Below are 17,533 nucleotides of genomic sequence, written 5' to 3'. Positions count from 1 at the left end.
TGAAGCCGCAGGTGGAAAACGGCTCAAAGTGACACTGCATTATTCATTGGGAATATGTTGCAATAGAAGAAAGCTTGTGAAATACAACGGGCTACTGTGTCAGAACAACAAACAATGCACGTGACTACAAATGGGTAGCTTGACATTTTAAGTGATATGACAAGACATTCATTGCACAAGCCACTGATCTCAAATTCTCCAATTCAAGTCCCATTTCCTAACCTATTGACTACATATAATAGACACATACAGTATTTAAAACAAACATGGCTAAGCCATCTGCTTACTTAACCCTTCTTAACCCTTGTATTCTTTAAGTGGAGTAAATCTCACCACTAATTTGATGACAATCATGGGTGACCAAAACAAATGTTTGGTTCTTATATTACCTTGAGTTCAACCAATGGGGTTTAACGTGATCGGAATGATTTACAATATACGGAGTGAAAAGTCTGAATAATTAAACCTCATCCATCCAATGGTCTTTTCAGCACACTGTCATTTTTTTGACCAAAAGGATTGCTTCAGTCTCACTTGCCTTAAGGGATTCCAACCTATATCAATTCCATGTCGCCTATTTTTCTTTGTCCGTCCTTCACAGCAGCCACTGCCTATCATTCATTTGCCACCTGGGGATCATATGAGCACTGGGAACGTCTAACGGGACATAGGGAGGTCACCGTGAGCCAAGTCCGCTGCGGTTTTACCTTTATGCCTGGCCAGGTATCTTCCCAGAACGATGATTAGACACAAGGTGACAAAGACCACCACAGCCACCACTCCCCCAATCAAAGCGTGGTCTGTGCCATGATGGGCCAGAGCATTGGGATCTGAGGATGAAAACACAAATGTCAGTAAAGAGAAAAAGCAAACACTGCAACAAGGAATGAAGGCATTCTCTTTTCCAGGTTTTGCTTGTTCTAATGATGCTTCTGAGGTGTGCCTTCAAAATCTCAGAGGGAATAATAAAACCCTCAGCAATGGGATGAGAAAAAAAAAGAAAGAGAGAGAGACATTCGGCCGGCAAGACAATGAGGTAGGCAGTCAGAAAAAAAGGCTATCTGAATAATTCAGAAACCTCCCATGGAGTCACAGAAGTCGACAAAATGTTAAAATCAGACTGTCAGTTGGAAAGGTACAGTAAATAAATCATTATTCGGAAAATTCCAAAAAGGAGCAGAATTGTTGTGAGCTGTACAGAGATGTAAAAACAGCACTGAGGATTGACAGGAGGATCATTATCATGAAGTTTGCCATATCACATTGGGGGATAAAAATGGAGCTGGAAAAAAGGTGTCAATGTATTGCTCCTAATACGTCACACAAAGGACTCTTGTCGGGGAGACCTGGGTTCAAATCCCGGTTGGGACACTTTTTCCACTTGGTTGTTTCTGTGTACTTCTTGTCAAGACACTCAAATGATTGCAAAGGAAAGTGTAGCCACTTGGTGGTGCAGAGGTTTGGTTGCCGGACTCTCGTCGGGGAGACCTGGGTACAAATCCCTGTGGGACACTTTTTCCACTTAGATGTTTCTGTGTACTTATTGTCAAGACACTCAAGTGATTATGAAAGAAAGAGTAGCCACTTGGTGGTGCAGAGGTTTGGTTGCCGGACTCTCGTCGGGGAGACCTGGGTTCAAATCCCGGCTGGGACATATTTTTCTTTCCCTTAATTGTTTCTGTGTACTTCTTGTCAAGACACTCAAATGATTACAAAGGAAAGTGTGGCTCCTTGGTGGTGCAGCGGTTAGTTCACTGGACTCCCGTCTGGGAGACCTAGGTTTGATTCCCGGTTGGGACACTTTTTCACTTAGTTGTTTCTGTGGACTTCTTCTAAAGAAACTCAAATGATTACAAAGGAAACTGTGGGGACTTGGTGGCGTAGTGGTTAACTCACCTGTCTCTCGTCTGGGAGACCTGGGTTTGATTCCCGGTCAAGACACTTTTTCACTTAGTTGTTTCTGTGGACTTCTTCTAAAGAAACTCAAATGATTACAAAAGAAACCGTGGTCACTTGGTTGGCGCAGAGGTTAGTTCACAGGACTCCTGTCTGGGAGACCTGGGTTCGATTCCCGGTCAAGACACTTTTTCACTTAGTTGTTTCTTTGGACTTCCTCTCAAGAAACTCAAATGATTACAAAGAAAAGTGTAGTCACTTGGTTGGCGCAGAGGTTAGATCACAGGACTCCTGTCTGGGGGACCTGGGTTCGATTCCCAGTCGAGACACTTTTTCACTTAGTTGTTTCTTTGGACTTCCTCTCAAGAAACTCAAATGATTACAAAGAAAAGTGTAGTCACTTGGTTGGCGCAGAGGTTAGATCACAGGACTCCTGTCTGGGAGACCTGGGTTCGATTCCCGGTCGAGACACTTTTTCACTTAGTTGTTTCTGTGGACTTCTTGGAAAGACACTGAAATGATTACAAAGAAAAGTGTAGTCACTTGGTTGGCACAGAGGTTAGATCACAGGACTCCCGCCTGGGAGACCTGGGTTCGATTCCCGGTCGAGACACTTTTTCACTTAGTTGTTTCTGTGGACTTCTTGGAAAGACACTGAAATGATTACAAAGAAAAGTGTAGTCACTTGGTTGGCGCAGAGGTTAGATCACAGGACTCCCGTGTGGGAGACCTGGGATCGATTCCCGCTGCCGTCGTTTGGCTGAAAATACCTGGGAAGAAGAATTGGTCAATGGAATAAGAAGAAGGGAAAAAAAAAAGAAAAAACTTTTTAATTTATATTAAACACTTAGTCATACTTTTCAGCAAAAGGTTAAATTCCGAACTGCCTTCGGCAGTTCGGAAGAATGTTGGAGGGACCTGTCTGTGCGAAAGGCGTTCTCGGGTCGGCCTTCGGCCGACCCTCGACCGCTTGCTTGGTCAGTGAACCGCCGACACCGGGAAGCGAACTCACGTTCTCTCCGTGCAAAGGCGAGTGTGCAACCCACTACACCAACTCGTGCCCCACTTATACATAGGTGTTGAAACGTTTTATCCAAGGAAATTGGGTGAAACACTTAGTCATTTTTTTGACAAAATGCTTCATCCACCGCTGAAGAATTATTTAGTTAGACACTTAGACATTAATACTTATTCTTTTAACTGAATAATATTGGGAAAATCTTGGCTTGCACTTGGATTTGAACCAAGGTCCACAGGTGTGGAAGACTGATGACTTACCCACTGGGCCACCATCCAGTGAGAGAAAGCAGTAGTACTTGTACTTTAATCTTATTCATGTAACTGAATACTATTGTGAAAATTTTTGCAAACACTTAGACACTTAGGCATTAGAACTTATTCTTTTAACTGAATAATATTGGGAAAATCTTTGCTTGCACTTGGATTTGGACCCAAGACCAAAGAGGTGGAAGACTGATGACTTATCCACTGGGCCACCACTCTGTGAGAGAAAGCAGTAGTACTTGTACTTTAATCTCATTCATGTAACTGAATAATATTGTGAAAATTTTTGCAAACACTTCGACACTTAGGCATCAGAACTTATTCTTTTAACTGAATAATATTGGGAAAATCTTTGCTTGCACTTGGATTTGAACCCAAGACCAAAGAGGTAGAAGACTGATGACTTATCCACTGGGCTAGCACTCTACATGATTTAGGAGTAGTATTTGTTCTTTTGTCTCTCCCATGGTAAGGCTTTTTTCTTTAAAAAAAACAATATAGTAGACTAATGCCTTTATTCATAAAATTGACATAGTTTACATAGTTTTTTCTTAAAAAAAAACAATATAGTATAGTAAAGCTTTTTTTCTTAAAAAACAACATAGTATAGTAAAGCTTTTTTTTCTTAAAAAACAACTTAGTCTAGTGAATGTTTTTTCTTAAAAAACAACAACAGCATAATTATTCCATATTTCATTAAATACCAACTCACTTGATATTCTCTTCACTATGGCTAATGCATTATGAACATCCATATACAATATTCTCAAATCTAGCTGTCATCTGACTCTTTTCTTATATTCTTTTCCCATGTGGCTCAACTGAACAGCTGGCTCACATGCGCTCCATAAGCCCGCATGGTGTGAATGACCAGGCCTTCACACTCCACCGCCTCCCAGCGGACAAACAAACGCCCACAATGACACCCTCCCCACACTCAGGCACTTAACAGGGTTTCACTATTCTGAAGTTCTGCATGGTCAGTCAAGCAAAGCGGGGAGCAATGTCCCCCCCAAGGCTGTGCGTCTCTGCCTTATTGTGGTAGGACTGTGAGGACTTTTAGGACATGCACACCTATGAGTGGGCAACACAGACATAAACATGTCACCATGGCCTGCTACTTGATGTATAGGAATGCTTTTACTGAATTCATTTGGAAAATATTATTGCACATAGAAATAAACATTTTGCCATCATACAAAACACAATTCTTGGTGTCTTGTATATAAAAAAAAAAAGAACAATCACTTTTAGATCATCATTTACACCTGTCAACGCCTAAAATGTCCCAATGTGGGTTCGATAAGTTGACCAAGTTACTTACGTTTAAGCACAATGTAGATTGTTAGGACATTTCGCCTAAGTTAATGACCTCCACTATGATGACTAGTACTTTTTACTTCTACTATGTGCCGATTGAGAGAAAGAAAGGAGAATTTTTGCAATAGAAAAACATGAAAGAATAAAGAAAGAACGGAAGCTTCTGGAGCTCCATGGCTCTAAATCGCATGATCTTTTAACAAGGGCAGATACCTTCTCTGTGCGATTTCATAGCAGAGCACACTCCTCCTTCAATATTTATGGAGCTCTCCTTGTCACCCGGTCGTGTTGAATAAATCAAAGACGTTTACAGCTTGTGTGAGTCACTGACTCCACCGAAAGCATTTCTTTTCAAGCCACCAGCTAAATCCTCATCTGATGGGAATCACACATGCAATCGCTTTTAGGGGCTTGCTATTGTGACCCTTTGAAAAAAGTAAGGATATGCTGCACAGAAAAAAAAGCAAAAACATGAGTATGGCCAGAACAGCAAATGGTTCTCTGACTACAAAAACCTTGAGGAAACAAATTACAGCCTCGCCTTAGCCATTCCCAAGTTGCCATTAACAACCAAGAAATGAACTTCATTACGTTTAGCTCCAGCTTCACAAGCACTGTAGCTAAGCAAATAGACAATGTTCAAAGTTATGATTAAAAGAATGAATGAAGGAACACTTTGTACTGTCATCACATGAATGTACCATAAAATCGAAGTAATATATACAGTGTAAATAGTAAAAGTGCAAAGTAGAAATCTTAAAATGATCATAAAAATGGAAATACTGCAGTTTGGAAGAGCACCAAAGGGGATTTATGTAATGCAATGTCATCGTTTGACACGATAGACACGACACCTGCACAATCTAAATAGATGTGTCAAATATCCCAGCCAGCGATAAGGTTCGATAAATACACCTCTCACAGAGTCTAATAATGGAAGCAAATAACAAAATAGACATTTTTCACATGACCGTAAAGTGACAAGATAAAAGACATTTTTGCACAATTTCACATGTTTTTATCTATATCAGGGCCTCACAGTTGAGCGGATGTTTGGTTTGAAAGTCACCTCACAGGATTACATTCAAAATGGGAATCAGTCGTTATCAAAGTTTGTCTGTTGCACATCCGCCGTCTTTATCTTACAAAAAAAACTCCAGTGCAGTCATTTACCAAACAGAATTGTCCTTTGTGCCAACATTCATCTCGCGAGGCTTAACAGATCAAGCTCAAAGCATCAAATGCATCATCTCCGAGGCCTAATAGACACCTTAGACAAAGGCTTCCAGAGATTTTTTTGTCCTTGAGTCTTAATGTGAAACAATAAAAGCCATACAAGAAGCAATAGAAACAACGTTAAATTGTAGATTTGCGATATCACATGCAGCACACCTGCACTGTCAGAGAAATCACCGAAAAATATGAGATGAAAATGTCTACTTTTTCTTAACATAAGCAGGTACCAATTTTAAAACGTGGTAGACTTCTCCCATGCATCATCTCATGCAAATAATTGTTTAAATCATTATTTTGCCTACACAGAAAAACAATACAAAAAGGTCCAATGCAGTGGCTTTCAATGAGTTACCATCACTACATCATATTTTATATGCGCAAAGGTATGCGACTAGAACGTGGACTACATTTTTGGTATTATTTCTCTTTATTTTATACTGCCTGCAGGGGGAGAATAAAGAAAAATGAGAGCGTGACACGTTTAAAGAAACGCAACGTAAGAGAAAGTCAAAACGCCACGGATGTGTTTTTAAAAAAAAACATGTTCCCCGCCCGTGTCCTTGCAGATTATTGCTAGGCAGCTCTGAGAGGATTAATTAGATTCTGAAAACAAATTACTTCTGCTAATCATTCAATAAAGCCCCTCACATGGTCGTGGACACTCTCTTGAATATTTAAGCAGCTAGACTTCCTCCCTCCTGTCCTGCTCTCACAATGAAAATGAAGTTATAATCAGAGTAAGACAATTAATCATATGAATTCATTAAACCCAATGCGAGAATCAATCTATCACGATGGCTTTGCGTTCCGTGTAGTCGATGACCTCTGCAAAACACTGAGAAGAAGCGACAGTGGAATAAGATGAAAGCGACACCTGTGCTAATTTGATCGGAATGTTATCGCCGCTACTTCTCCTGCAACTTCTGTTAACACCACGTGAGAGGGATGTTAGCATTAACCGATTTAAATGGAAAAAACCCACAGAGGACCAACGTCAAGCTAGAGTTTCCTTTGGAGACGTGTGTTAAATAAAGTTTCATCAACAAATAAAAAGCAGAGCTTCAAGAGGGGTTATTAGATGTAATTCATCGCCTGCGACTTGAGAGCTACTGATTTTTCACTCTCCCTATTCTACACTGACTCCCAAATTGTTGCTATATTTCTTTCTCCAAAGCCAGTTAATGTGACAGCTCATCAATAAGCTGGCTCAGCAATAAGCGCAAAGCCTTTTGCATTGTGTTTGAATCGGTCGTGTGCCAATCGCTGTTATGCGTGGGAGGAAATGGACGGAAGATTGTTGTCTCTATTCAATATTTAACTCCTTTTGAACCCCCCGAGGATGCATCGACTGCAACATAACCCTTCTACTTTAAACACAAGTCAGCCACCAAAGCAGCGGTCGCCAGAGAAAATGTTATTTCTGCTCATCACACGTCTTAACCCTGTGCTAACGTTAGATCGATAGCAATGGAATAAAGCTGTTAGAAATCCCTCCAAGGAATGAAAATTGTCCTTTCACATATTGAGTTTTCACAACAGGTTTCTCTCCCGTCTAAAGCAGAACACGCTTTGAACACGAGTACCTGCAGAGTGGACTTTTTGTCCTTCATGTTCAAAGTTAGGGAAAAGTCTGTGTTCTGTCTTGATTTAATAACGGGCGAGAACAAAAAATTTGAATTTGAACACGGTGGGGGTCGACAATTATTATTTAGATACTCAAAAACACAAAAAAACTACCAATTTACTGCCACTTGCGTTGTTTAGTGTGACTGGCTTTCCTCCAATTCAAATATTTACTGAAAATAAAAATGAAAACTACATCAGTGTACATTCAATATCAACCAAATTTGGACTTGGCAGTATTTCCACAACTTTTTAACCTATATTAACATCAGCCTCTTTTGCAAGGTAGATTCAACAATCAAGAGCTAACATTATGAATATTTCATAGTAGGGAAAGAGATCTGATGTCTTTAAATGCAGACGGTACAAACCCTCCAGGAATAGAGCCCAAAAGGAATGTTGGTAATTAAATCACAGCATGTTCACAGTCTTCAGACAATCCACATTGCATCCCGAAACACACCCAGCTTTAGATAGAGATTGCCTCGCCACACTGAAGCAGCCCATTATTGATCCGCTCACCTTTGACTCTTCATCTGAACAACACATTCACAACCCACAGAGAAAAATATTTGCCAATTTTCTGCTACATTTCAATCTTTAAATGAAAACAACAATCCATGCACCATAGGAAAGTAATAGTTCAACTACCCGGGGAGCTTCATAAAACAAAACAATTTTGGAATACAAAATGATATAGGAATCATACTCTAAGTGAAGCCTGCAGTAAACATAAAAATACAACCAAAATAAATAATCATGGACAAAAGGTGGCAAAATCTTGATTTACGATGCAGACTAGTTTGGTTATTAAAAAACACTGACTCAATAGGAGCAATAGACAAGCAACTGATGAACAGATTTGAAGCCAAATGAGCTTCCTCATTAACAGTATAGTAACAATCATATGTGAACACCAGAGTTCATGAACTATACACTTGATTGATGGGAAGCATGAAAAAGACAGCACTTTTAGATGCAAAACAAAGCATAAAAAACTTGTATTTCAAGGCACCACTGTCGCATCAGTCTTTCTATAACGTAGACTTTTCTAGGTAAAATCAAGATCAATATCAAAGGCATGTCTTGGAATGTATATTCACTCGAAAAGGGACAAAAGGTTATTGAAGCTTAATTTCACAACCTTTACACAAGGACTGAATTAAATAAGGAAAAGCCTTCAACCCTGAACATGTCAGGTCTATAAACAATGGATGCAAGTGTGTCTCTGCTTATCGAGTTAGCCTGTAGTGAACCAAATACCTAAAAAGGGGGAAATAATGTTATGGAAAGAGACCCTGATGTAACATAACCTATCAATTTCAAGTATCACGTTCGGACAATTTCACTGCATGTCTCACATCTTAGTAAAACCATTGTTTGTGTCAAAGCTCTTGGTACAATTTTTCTTCTTTTATTCTTTCTTCCTCTCGGGTACTAAGTAAGAGAAGATAACTTTAAGAGTGCAAGACGGTGGATGTGTTTTATTTCATTATTTTCTGCTCCTCCACTGGCAGAGGCACGGCCCATGAATAATTGCTGTCCTTTCCGAGACAGCGCCCATTCTTAGCACTGATATCACGCAAACCGGGTTGGTCAAAGGAATACTGATGGTGAGGACTGAACAGTAAATATTCCAAAAGAAAAGCTGGTTGTGCGTGATTACTAATTTCAACTGGGCAAGGTCACGCCTAATTGGCAAAGCCGCAAAGAAGAACACAGCAGAAAAGGCGAGCGGCAATGCAGGCGAGAATGTGTTTATGTGCCCTCTGATGACATTGCACAGACCTTTGGTGCTTGGGGAAAGACATATGATTGCCATTAAGAGTGACCGGGAGCACGCTCTAGCGCTTAATCAATACAGTGAATCACAGGCTAACTTCAGGCGTCAGACTACAGTCATATACCACAGATTAGGGATCTTTATCTTTGCTCCAGCTGCACCCCAGAGGTGAACAACTATCACAAGGCAAAATGGAGCTAATTAGAGTATTTATTAGAACCATCGGATCTGCTGTATCAAATATTTATTGGCTAATATTCTTGCAAGCTTGAATGATTGTCACTATTCACAAAGACTCCAAAGCACAGACCACTAATACTAAACTACATGTGTTACACATATTTCCAATAAGAACCACATGGTGTTATTTGTGAATACTAGAGCTGCATAATTGAATTTTATTTCAGGTCTTATCGGATGAAATTTGCAGATTGTTATTGTTTGTAGAGTTACTTCTTATTACTCCCATATTTATAAAATGTGCATGTCAGGTTACTTGAACAATTGAACATTTTTATGAGGAATGGATGAGTTTGAATAGTTCATATTTTTTCTTCTCTAACGCTTGATGCCAAGTTAGTGTTACAAAAATGTTACACGATACATTCTGTGTCTATTATATCTATTTGAAGCCATACACTTGGCTGAGCATAAAGGTCAGGCAGTATCACAACTTCTATTTGAATGGGATAAACTGAAAAACACACTTTTAACACTAACAAGAAAGATCAAATGCTATCTTTCATTAAAAGACTCCCACTTTTGTGTTAAAGATCACTAAAACCTTTGCAGAACATCTCCACATCCTACATTTAACATTCCATGTCAGCATTATTGCAAAATCGTTGTTTGTTTCACCAAAAACTGCAGTTATATTTGGCACTTTTCAGCCGTGCAAAGGCAGCGATACTTTCATAGTGGCATCTGTTCAGTTTTTACAGACCTCTTGCTGTGAGATTAGATGACTTGTATTGGCAAGATTTCACTTCGCAAGAACATTTTCTAAGAAGTAACTCCAACCTAGGGACCGTTATTCGCAAAGTAGCTCTTCATAAATTAAACATGAAACCAACATGCACGAGAAAGTTCAATAATCTCATCTTTTAGATAAAGTAAACCATGTCAATTATTTGTTCTCCCAGAAATGCTTTATAGTGAAGAAATAGCCCCGTCCACCATTAGTAGCGCTGCAGGTCGAGGATAAATAGTTGCAAGGTATTGAAAAGTGAGCAGAGGATCAGATGAAAGAGATAATCAGCTGTGTTATATGCTAATATTCTGCTTTACCAGCTACAACATGGACGTCTTCAGTTCGGCACAACTTTATTAAAAAGACAAAACGTCATGGGGCTGTAGGAGCTCCATGCACGTTTGCTTTCATCTAGAGCCCGTGAAAAGAGCGAGTAATAAATCAAGAAGACACATGAAAGCAGATAGCGTAGCATTCCGCGACTGGGGACGCATTGAAGGAGTCTGATATCGAGATTCCCTCACGATACTCGGAGAAGCTCTGCTCCTCTTGTGTGTCAGCAGAACACAAATAGACATCACAAGCTGATGTGGAATATTTAACATTGTGCGGAAGCCTTTAGAGAGATCGTAGTGTATAGTGGAGGAAAATGAAACTGGGAAAAAAACTGTTTTAGAAGGGGGGAAAAAAAGGGGAATCGGAAAGAAAAGCTTTAGAGATGATCTCACACAAATGGTTATTTCATCTTTGAGGACTATGTGGGGTCAGCGAGCTCATCTGCATTTTGCTTAACACAGCATTTAAGTTTTAAATTGATATGTCAATCAAACGCGACGCTTCCCGTTACCATATTAAATATGACGCCGTGTCAGCATTATGGTATGGAGGTGCGAAAAGGGAATCACTAAGCAAACAGTAATTCAAAAATAAATGCTAATTCATTATTTTTGCCACTCTTTCTTGGAAAAATAAATTTATTCCTTCATGTAGCATGAAAATATTCCATATTTTGCTTTATGGCATCTGTTCGTCCATCTTTCCGTGTCCAGCCATACTCTACATCCTTCTTTTCTATTTGATTGGCTATTCTGACCATCTGTTGGTCCGTCCGTTCACTATTCCAATCATGTTTGTTTATCAGTCTCACAATAACTTGTGAGGTTTGTCCATCTGTCCTTCTAAACAATGCATGGACCACAATAGTTTTCTTATTCTTGTATGACTTCATTTGTATCCCATCCGGTAAACTTTACACTGTGTCCATGACTCTCTTGCTTTGTCTTCCCATCTATCTGACCATTAATCTTTCTACAATCTGTCTCAAAGTATATCAGGACAATCCCCTTCCATGTACAACCACCCACAAAGCTATCTTAATATTCATCTTGATTGATTTACTTGATCTATCTTCTAATACCAAAAGTACTCTTTAGTTAAACGTGACTTCATTTATCTATGCAGACCTTGTATTATTACAAAGGGATTTGCACTTAGTTAATTTAAACTTGAACATATCCCCCAAGTGGTGGTTCTAGTGAAAGATGGGCCGAGGACCACTTTTCTCTTCCTAAGTGTTTTTTTTAACACCAGACTGATGACAAAGCCAATAATTGCAAAGTTTCCAATCGCTAGAAATATCTTGCACAACTCGTGCCTTATTACTCCAACCCCGTTGACCTGAACTTAAAATATGAGCAAGGCCATGCCAACTCCCCCTCAATTACGTAGAAGGGTTCAAGAAAAGTCCTTCAATTGTTCCTAGTATCACAGACAATATCCAGAGAGTGGGGAAGTAGTTCTCATCCGGTGATAACATCTTTCTGGCTTCACTGGGCTCTTTGGTAGTCACCATGATAGACGCGAACAGCCTTTTTGGACTGCAATCTTGGAAGAGCTCTTCATACAATGGAGGGCTAGAACATAGTTCACTTAAATATGATGCTGTTAGCCTTGTGGAGGATTAAGGAAACCTACAGATGCATGAGCATGACCTTTTCACTGTATTGCAAGAGGTGGCCAAGGTGTATAAGAAAAAAATACCATTACCAATAGGATTCAGGACTCATGCCCCTTCGCATAAGATTTATAAAACGATTTCATACCAAGTATTGACCGGAATATACAGTGTTATCGCATTGGAAGCAGGTTAATGCTGTTGAGACGATGTATGGGCTACAAAAGTTGAAGTACGGCGCTGAAATAGCCCTCTTGCCGGCATCATTTTGCTCTTCTTTGGGGAATTATACTGCCTTTAATCTTAGCAAATCCACAAAAGCAACTGCATTCTTAAGTATCAATTACTGATGAGCTTTGTTTAGTCTGTCCATTTTTGGCATAGCAACAATTTGTGAAATTTGAACTTTATATAACGCATGTGCACCCCATAATGGATGTTTTATCGTCCACACTCCAATGGATAATAATGTTAGAATCAATTTAAATTAGCCTGCATGTCATCAACTTTTTGTAGAAATGACAGACACTTCAAAATGGTGGCGACATCAGCATTTAGTAATCCTCTCTATAATGTTGAAATCCTCATTATAGATGACAACCCATTCTTCATAACACCATTATTTCAAGTTAATAATACGAGTGAGTATGTTAATGGCACTTCCTAAAAAGTTTGAGATCTTTTTTTACGTGAGAAGAGTTCCTGGACTGAACACAGCATTAGAAGTCACGGTGAGTCATCTCTTGGGGGCAGACATTTGCAGTTGGACATGACATTTACTTCTTTGAGCTTTCCAGGCACATGACTACTGAAGTCATAGGAATGTCAAGGGGGTATTGGATTTTAAACAGCGAGACTCAAAGTGAAAAAAAAAGACTGAATACCTAGAGGAACATTTTAAATGAAAAAAAAGCATGTCTTTTTGATATTGATGGAGTTGTGAGAAATGAAGCGACCACATAGAGCCGTAATAATGCTCAAATAAGCGAGATATAATGCAACGAGCCGTGTAGTTGGGACAAAAGCGCATGGTACTGTACCTCTGTATCCAGTGACTGTGGAGTCTGTAGCGTGGGTGCCTACTAGAGCGGTGGAGTCTGGGGAGGTGGGATGGAAGGGGAGTGTGGTAGATGGAGGCAGGGTGGTGGGTTCTTCTGGTAGAGGGGATAGACAAACACATGAATAACGATAATGCAACAGCAAAAAAAATGGACTGAAAATGGTGTAGTAATGATGAGTAGTAATTAGATACGGCTAGTTTATAGCAAAGCATGATGTTAAAGCAAAATAATGATTGTTAAAAACAATCATTAACACAAAAGCATGATGGAAAACGGAAACATTTAGAATATTTTTCTTTAGATACAAACAATAATTATGTAAAATGTTGCTGGGGATCCTCATGTGTTTTTATCAGATGAAACCGTTTCTAGTGAAAACCCTTTTGCTTGATTTCCTCTAAATGATCATCTTCAATGCGTCCTTGTTTTGACAACACGATAAATCGGATGCTTCTCTGCATATGAAGCGCCAACGACATGCTGTCTGTTTGTGCTGGACACATTTATCTCTGATATTATCTTAGCCTGGAGGGTTAATTTCATATATCCGCAAATGAAGTACCCAGTGGTTTCTGTGACGCTTTGTTTAACAACATAGAACAGCCAGGATGTTTCTATAGCAACCATATGAAATAAAAAAAAAGTTCAACGTGAAGGCAAAGAAACAAAATCAAGCAGTGAAATAAAAAAGAAAAAAAACAAAGAAATACTGTTACAGCTAGGTTGTAATTAACCTCACAACCAAACCCTTAAAGATGTTAAAATAATTGCTTCGACACTATTTGTGAATAGAAATAATTCTAAAGCAAAACAAATAAAAAGTATTGGTTTAAGCTAAAAACAACCATTGAAGTATTTAAGTGGTAACATATTATCGTTACAAAAGGATTGACAGGGAAGCATTGTTTGAGAAAATTAATGAGGCTACACCACCACCTTGTTTGTGTCGCTCTGGATTTTATGGCACTGTGGAGGTTTTCTTTTAATTGGCTGTGCTGAAAGGCCTGGGTGTCTTCGTGACTTTTCAGCCTCAGCGAGAATTGCACAACGGCTCAAACTACGTGTCTTTGAGTGAAAATGTCTCTGTGGTGCATAGGAACCATTAAAAAGGTATTTTCCAAGACTTATGACAGCAATTGTAAACGGCTAAAAAGTGCGCTAATCACTAATGAATGCGGGGAACAAAGCAGGTGCCATTTTCAAAGAACAAGTAATGAATCTCCATTGGACTCTTTAACCCACCTGAGGTACAATTGCCTTTCTCTGTGGCATTTGAATTGGTCACTTTAAATGGCTCACTTTCATTAATCTTTTTTTTTCTATGCTGGTATTTTCCACAAAATTTTAAAGGACTGCAAGGCTTTAAAAAAAAATGCCGACATGCAGTAACATACCAAGGCCCCCCAATTAAATCTCCCTCGAAATATGGATCAATACTTGGTGTCAGTCATTTACGAGTAGGTTAGACAAGGTGGTCTCTCTTGAATTGATGCCTGAGAAGAAAATAAACAAATTGTTTTATATTTGACATTTGCAAAAACTGACGGCCTTAGTCATGCTGCTAAATTAATGTTTTTGTTTAGTTTAATGAATTTTAAGGGGAACAAATGTTTTACCAGAAGAGCATTTAGTTGATAATTTATCCAAGAAAATACAAATGAGATAATCCAGTGGCCCAAAAATCCTTAAAAAATACCCTTACACCTTGAAATAAAACATATTTACAATCATAAATATCTCTGCAGTCCGTGCAGCAACCTGTAGGAGCAACATAATGAAAAATGTATGCCAATCTATCTTTGAATAGCCTTGCTATCTTATTACTTTGGAACTACCCGCATAGGACAACATGATTTTCTGCTATTTCTTGACCAAAGAACATTCCATATTCTGCTCATTGCGAAATTAAAACACTGCACCTGACGCGAGTAGAATAAAGCAGTATTTATGGCATACTTGCCCTAAAGCGAAAAGGAAAAGAGACTTAATACCAAGAGACAAATGGTCCGGAAGACACGGGAAAGGGAGAACGGGAGCTATCGGTTTTCCCTGACACTGATTCACTTCATCCTCCACTTCCCCTGGCATTGGTGAGAATGACTTATTCTCCGTGGTGATATTACTGACAACACAGCACTAAATTCCACATATACACACCCTCACTCCTCCCTTATGATGTGCATGCATGATGAGGATCTAGGACGCGGGTTTATTTAAAGAAAGACGCTGGTGGTATTAGTGCCACCTGAGGCTCTGTTGAGCGATGCTACCACTAATCACTCACTGTGCTGCAGATACGTGTGCACAGCGGGAAGCTCTAAAACCAGTTTCGCTTTTTAAAATGTTCTATTTACCTAAAATATCATTTCAGAACCATTTGCACCAGGCACTGTGCCTTATTGGATGTACATATTTTATCCATGGGAAAAGGATATAGGCTCATTTTCCTTGGCTGCCTATTTATTGCAATATAAATAATAATAATAACAATAATATAGAGCTGAACTTGTTCCAGGCTCAAATTCAATCATGAAATCCCTAGTGAAAACTTGATTGGAACTGCAAAGATAATGTTATTTGACATTTTACCTTTCTTGAATGTCATTACAAAAAAAGTAGTATATAATAAATTGGCTGGCTACTAATTCAGGGTGTCCTCTGCCTGCTGCCTGTTGTTGGCTGGGGAGGCTACTGCACCCCCGCAACCCTTGTGAGGATAAGCAATTCAAAAAAATGAATAAATGAACTACATAATGAAGTAAAAGTACTTGAAGTTGAGAATTGGAAAGTCATCCTGTATTATAATGACTGTCATATCTTGATTTATGCCTTTAATATGTTTTGTGTGACCACAAAATCAATTTACTTGTATATCAAACGTAAATTAAAGTAGCACCTTTTCTCTATACATTCCATTTTTATAGGTTACCTTTACTCTGGAAAACCCAACTGAATTCAAACACTCAGTGGTAATGTTAGTTGAGAATCGATGGTGTCCTATTAGAAAATATTCATTGCCATTCCGTGAAACACAATCCATCACGCGTACTGTCCCCCAACCGCCTCCCGAAAGGACTCACCATAGACGTAGAGTACATATTCATCACTGCTGGTACCGAGATGGTTGCTAGCTTCACAGCGGTAGGTCCCGTTGTCCGTCTTGTTAAGTGACGTAAATGTGAGCTCGCGACCCTCCACGATCACCCTGCCAAGGTCCGAAATTTCCACGCCATCTTTTGTCCACATCACAGGATCCGGCCTGAAAAGAACGATTAATACTTATCATTGCTTCCCTTTGATTAAGTAATTTGGGTTCAGTGGTGGCGATGTATCTCTGCATACATTGAAACTATATACCAAATACAAGAAAAAGCAAAATAAATGCTTATTCCAAAAGTATTTGTCATTGTACATTAGAGGAAAGCAACACTCAAAAATGCAGCCACCATAAAAACAACAACAAAAATAACAGCCTTTTGAAAAGGTCAACCATAACCGAAAATGATTACCTCTTCCAAATTTATGTGGACGGTACGTATGGGTATTTCATTACTTTTTGAAATGAGGAATAAATGGGATTTTACTCATTTTTGTCACAGCCCACTTTCATTGACCCATCAGCCGTGCTAAACGGACCAAAAGTAGAAAATACTTTTCTTTATATATTTGACTGGGATGGAATACTTTCAATTTTGCGGGGTTACAGTCGTTATAGTTATTTTCTTTACACAAAATAACTTTAGAAACAGCAGCATATCCATCATTGGATGAATCTAATGTATCATTAAACATTGGTGACTTACGAAGGATTTCCTTGTGACACACAGTCCAGTTTTAGGTACTGACCCTCCTGAGGAATAGCAAGAGAGTGGGCAATTTCCACCCGAGGTGCATCTGCAACAAACACAAAAGGTGCAAAATGAACAGACCTCTTATCTCTTCATTTGTAGCGCATCTCTTTACACTCACAGTGAACCTCGAGCACTTCGGTGGTCTGCTGTGGTGCCTGCAGGAGAGCCTCGTGATCCACTCTGCAGGTGTACGCCACGCCGTCGTCCCTTCTGTCCACGTGGAGCTGCAGCGAACTGCGCACTGTGAAAGTGTTCCCGCTGGCATTCACTTCTTTAGCACCTGTGCGGAGAGCGCCACAAGAGTGTCAACGATGCGACGCCGAGACGCATCGATATGCCGCGCTTTACGGTCTGTGATTACGCAGACGATGCAAACATCCATACAACACAGATGGGAAAGCATACTGCAGCATTATCTAAAGGCAAGATATCCATAGTGCTCTGTTAATGTAATTAGATTAGCTGAGATTTGGCCGTGATAAACTGTAAACACAAGACGCATTTGATCTTGAAGAGAACTGGCTGTGACTACAGCTTTTATCGCAACAAATATAA

At 39.4% G+C, this 17,533-nt stretch overlaps 1 protein-coding gene across 9 annotated transcripts in view; it reads right to left on the bottom strand.

Annotated features, from left to right (window-relative positions):
- cadm2a (cell adhesion molecule 2a) overlaps window positions 1-17,533 on the bottom strand; it is a 120,051-nt gene that overhangs the window by 5,514 nt on the left and 97,004 nt on the right. For 4 of the 9 annotated variants that reach the window (XM_077741446.1, XM_077741449.1, XM_077741447.1 and 1 more), the window contains 5 exons: window positions 17,097-17,258; window positions 16,931-17,021; window positions 16,208-16,386; window positions 13,107-13,220; window positions 708-830 (listed from right to left, as the gene is read on the bottom strand). In XM_077741446.1, coding sequence (XP_077597572.1) covers window positions 708-830; window positions 13,107-13,220; window positions 16,208-16,386; window positions 16,931-17,021; window positions 17,097-17,258 — 669 coding nt within the window. Of the gene's footprint in view, window positions 1-707; window positions 831-3,788; window positions 4,255-11,589; window positions 12,026-12,602; window positions 13,221-16,207; window positions 16,387-16,930; window positions 17,022-17,096; window positions 17,259-17,533 lie in introns of those variants that run through there. The other 5 variants (XM_077741448.1, XM_077741454.1, XM_077741453.1 and 2 more) reach the window with 5 other exon arrangements.

The sequence above is a fragment of the Stigmatopora nigra genome, chromosome 19 (assembly GCF_051989575.1).
Source record: "Stigmatopora nigra isolate UIUO_SnigA chromosome 19, RoL_Snig_1.1, whole genome shotgun sequence".
Classification (NCBI taxonomy): domain Eukaryota; kingdom Metazoa; phylum Chordata; class Actinopteri; order Syngnathiformes; family Syngnathidae; genus Stigmatopora; species Stigmatopora nigra.
Note: the sequence above shows the minus strand (reverse complement) of the source record. Positions and strands in the feature narration are given on the sequence as shown.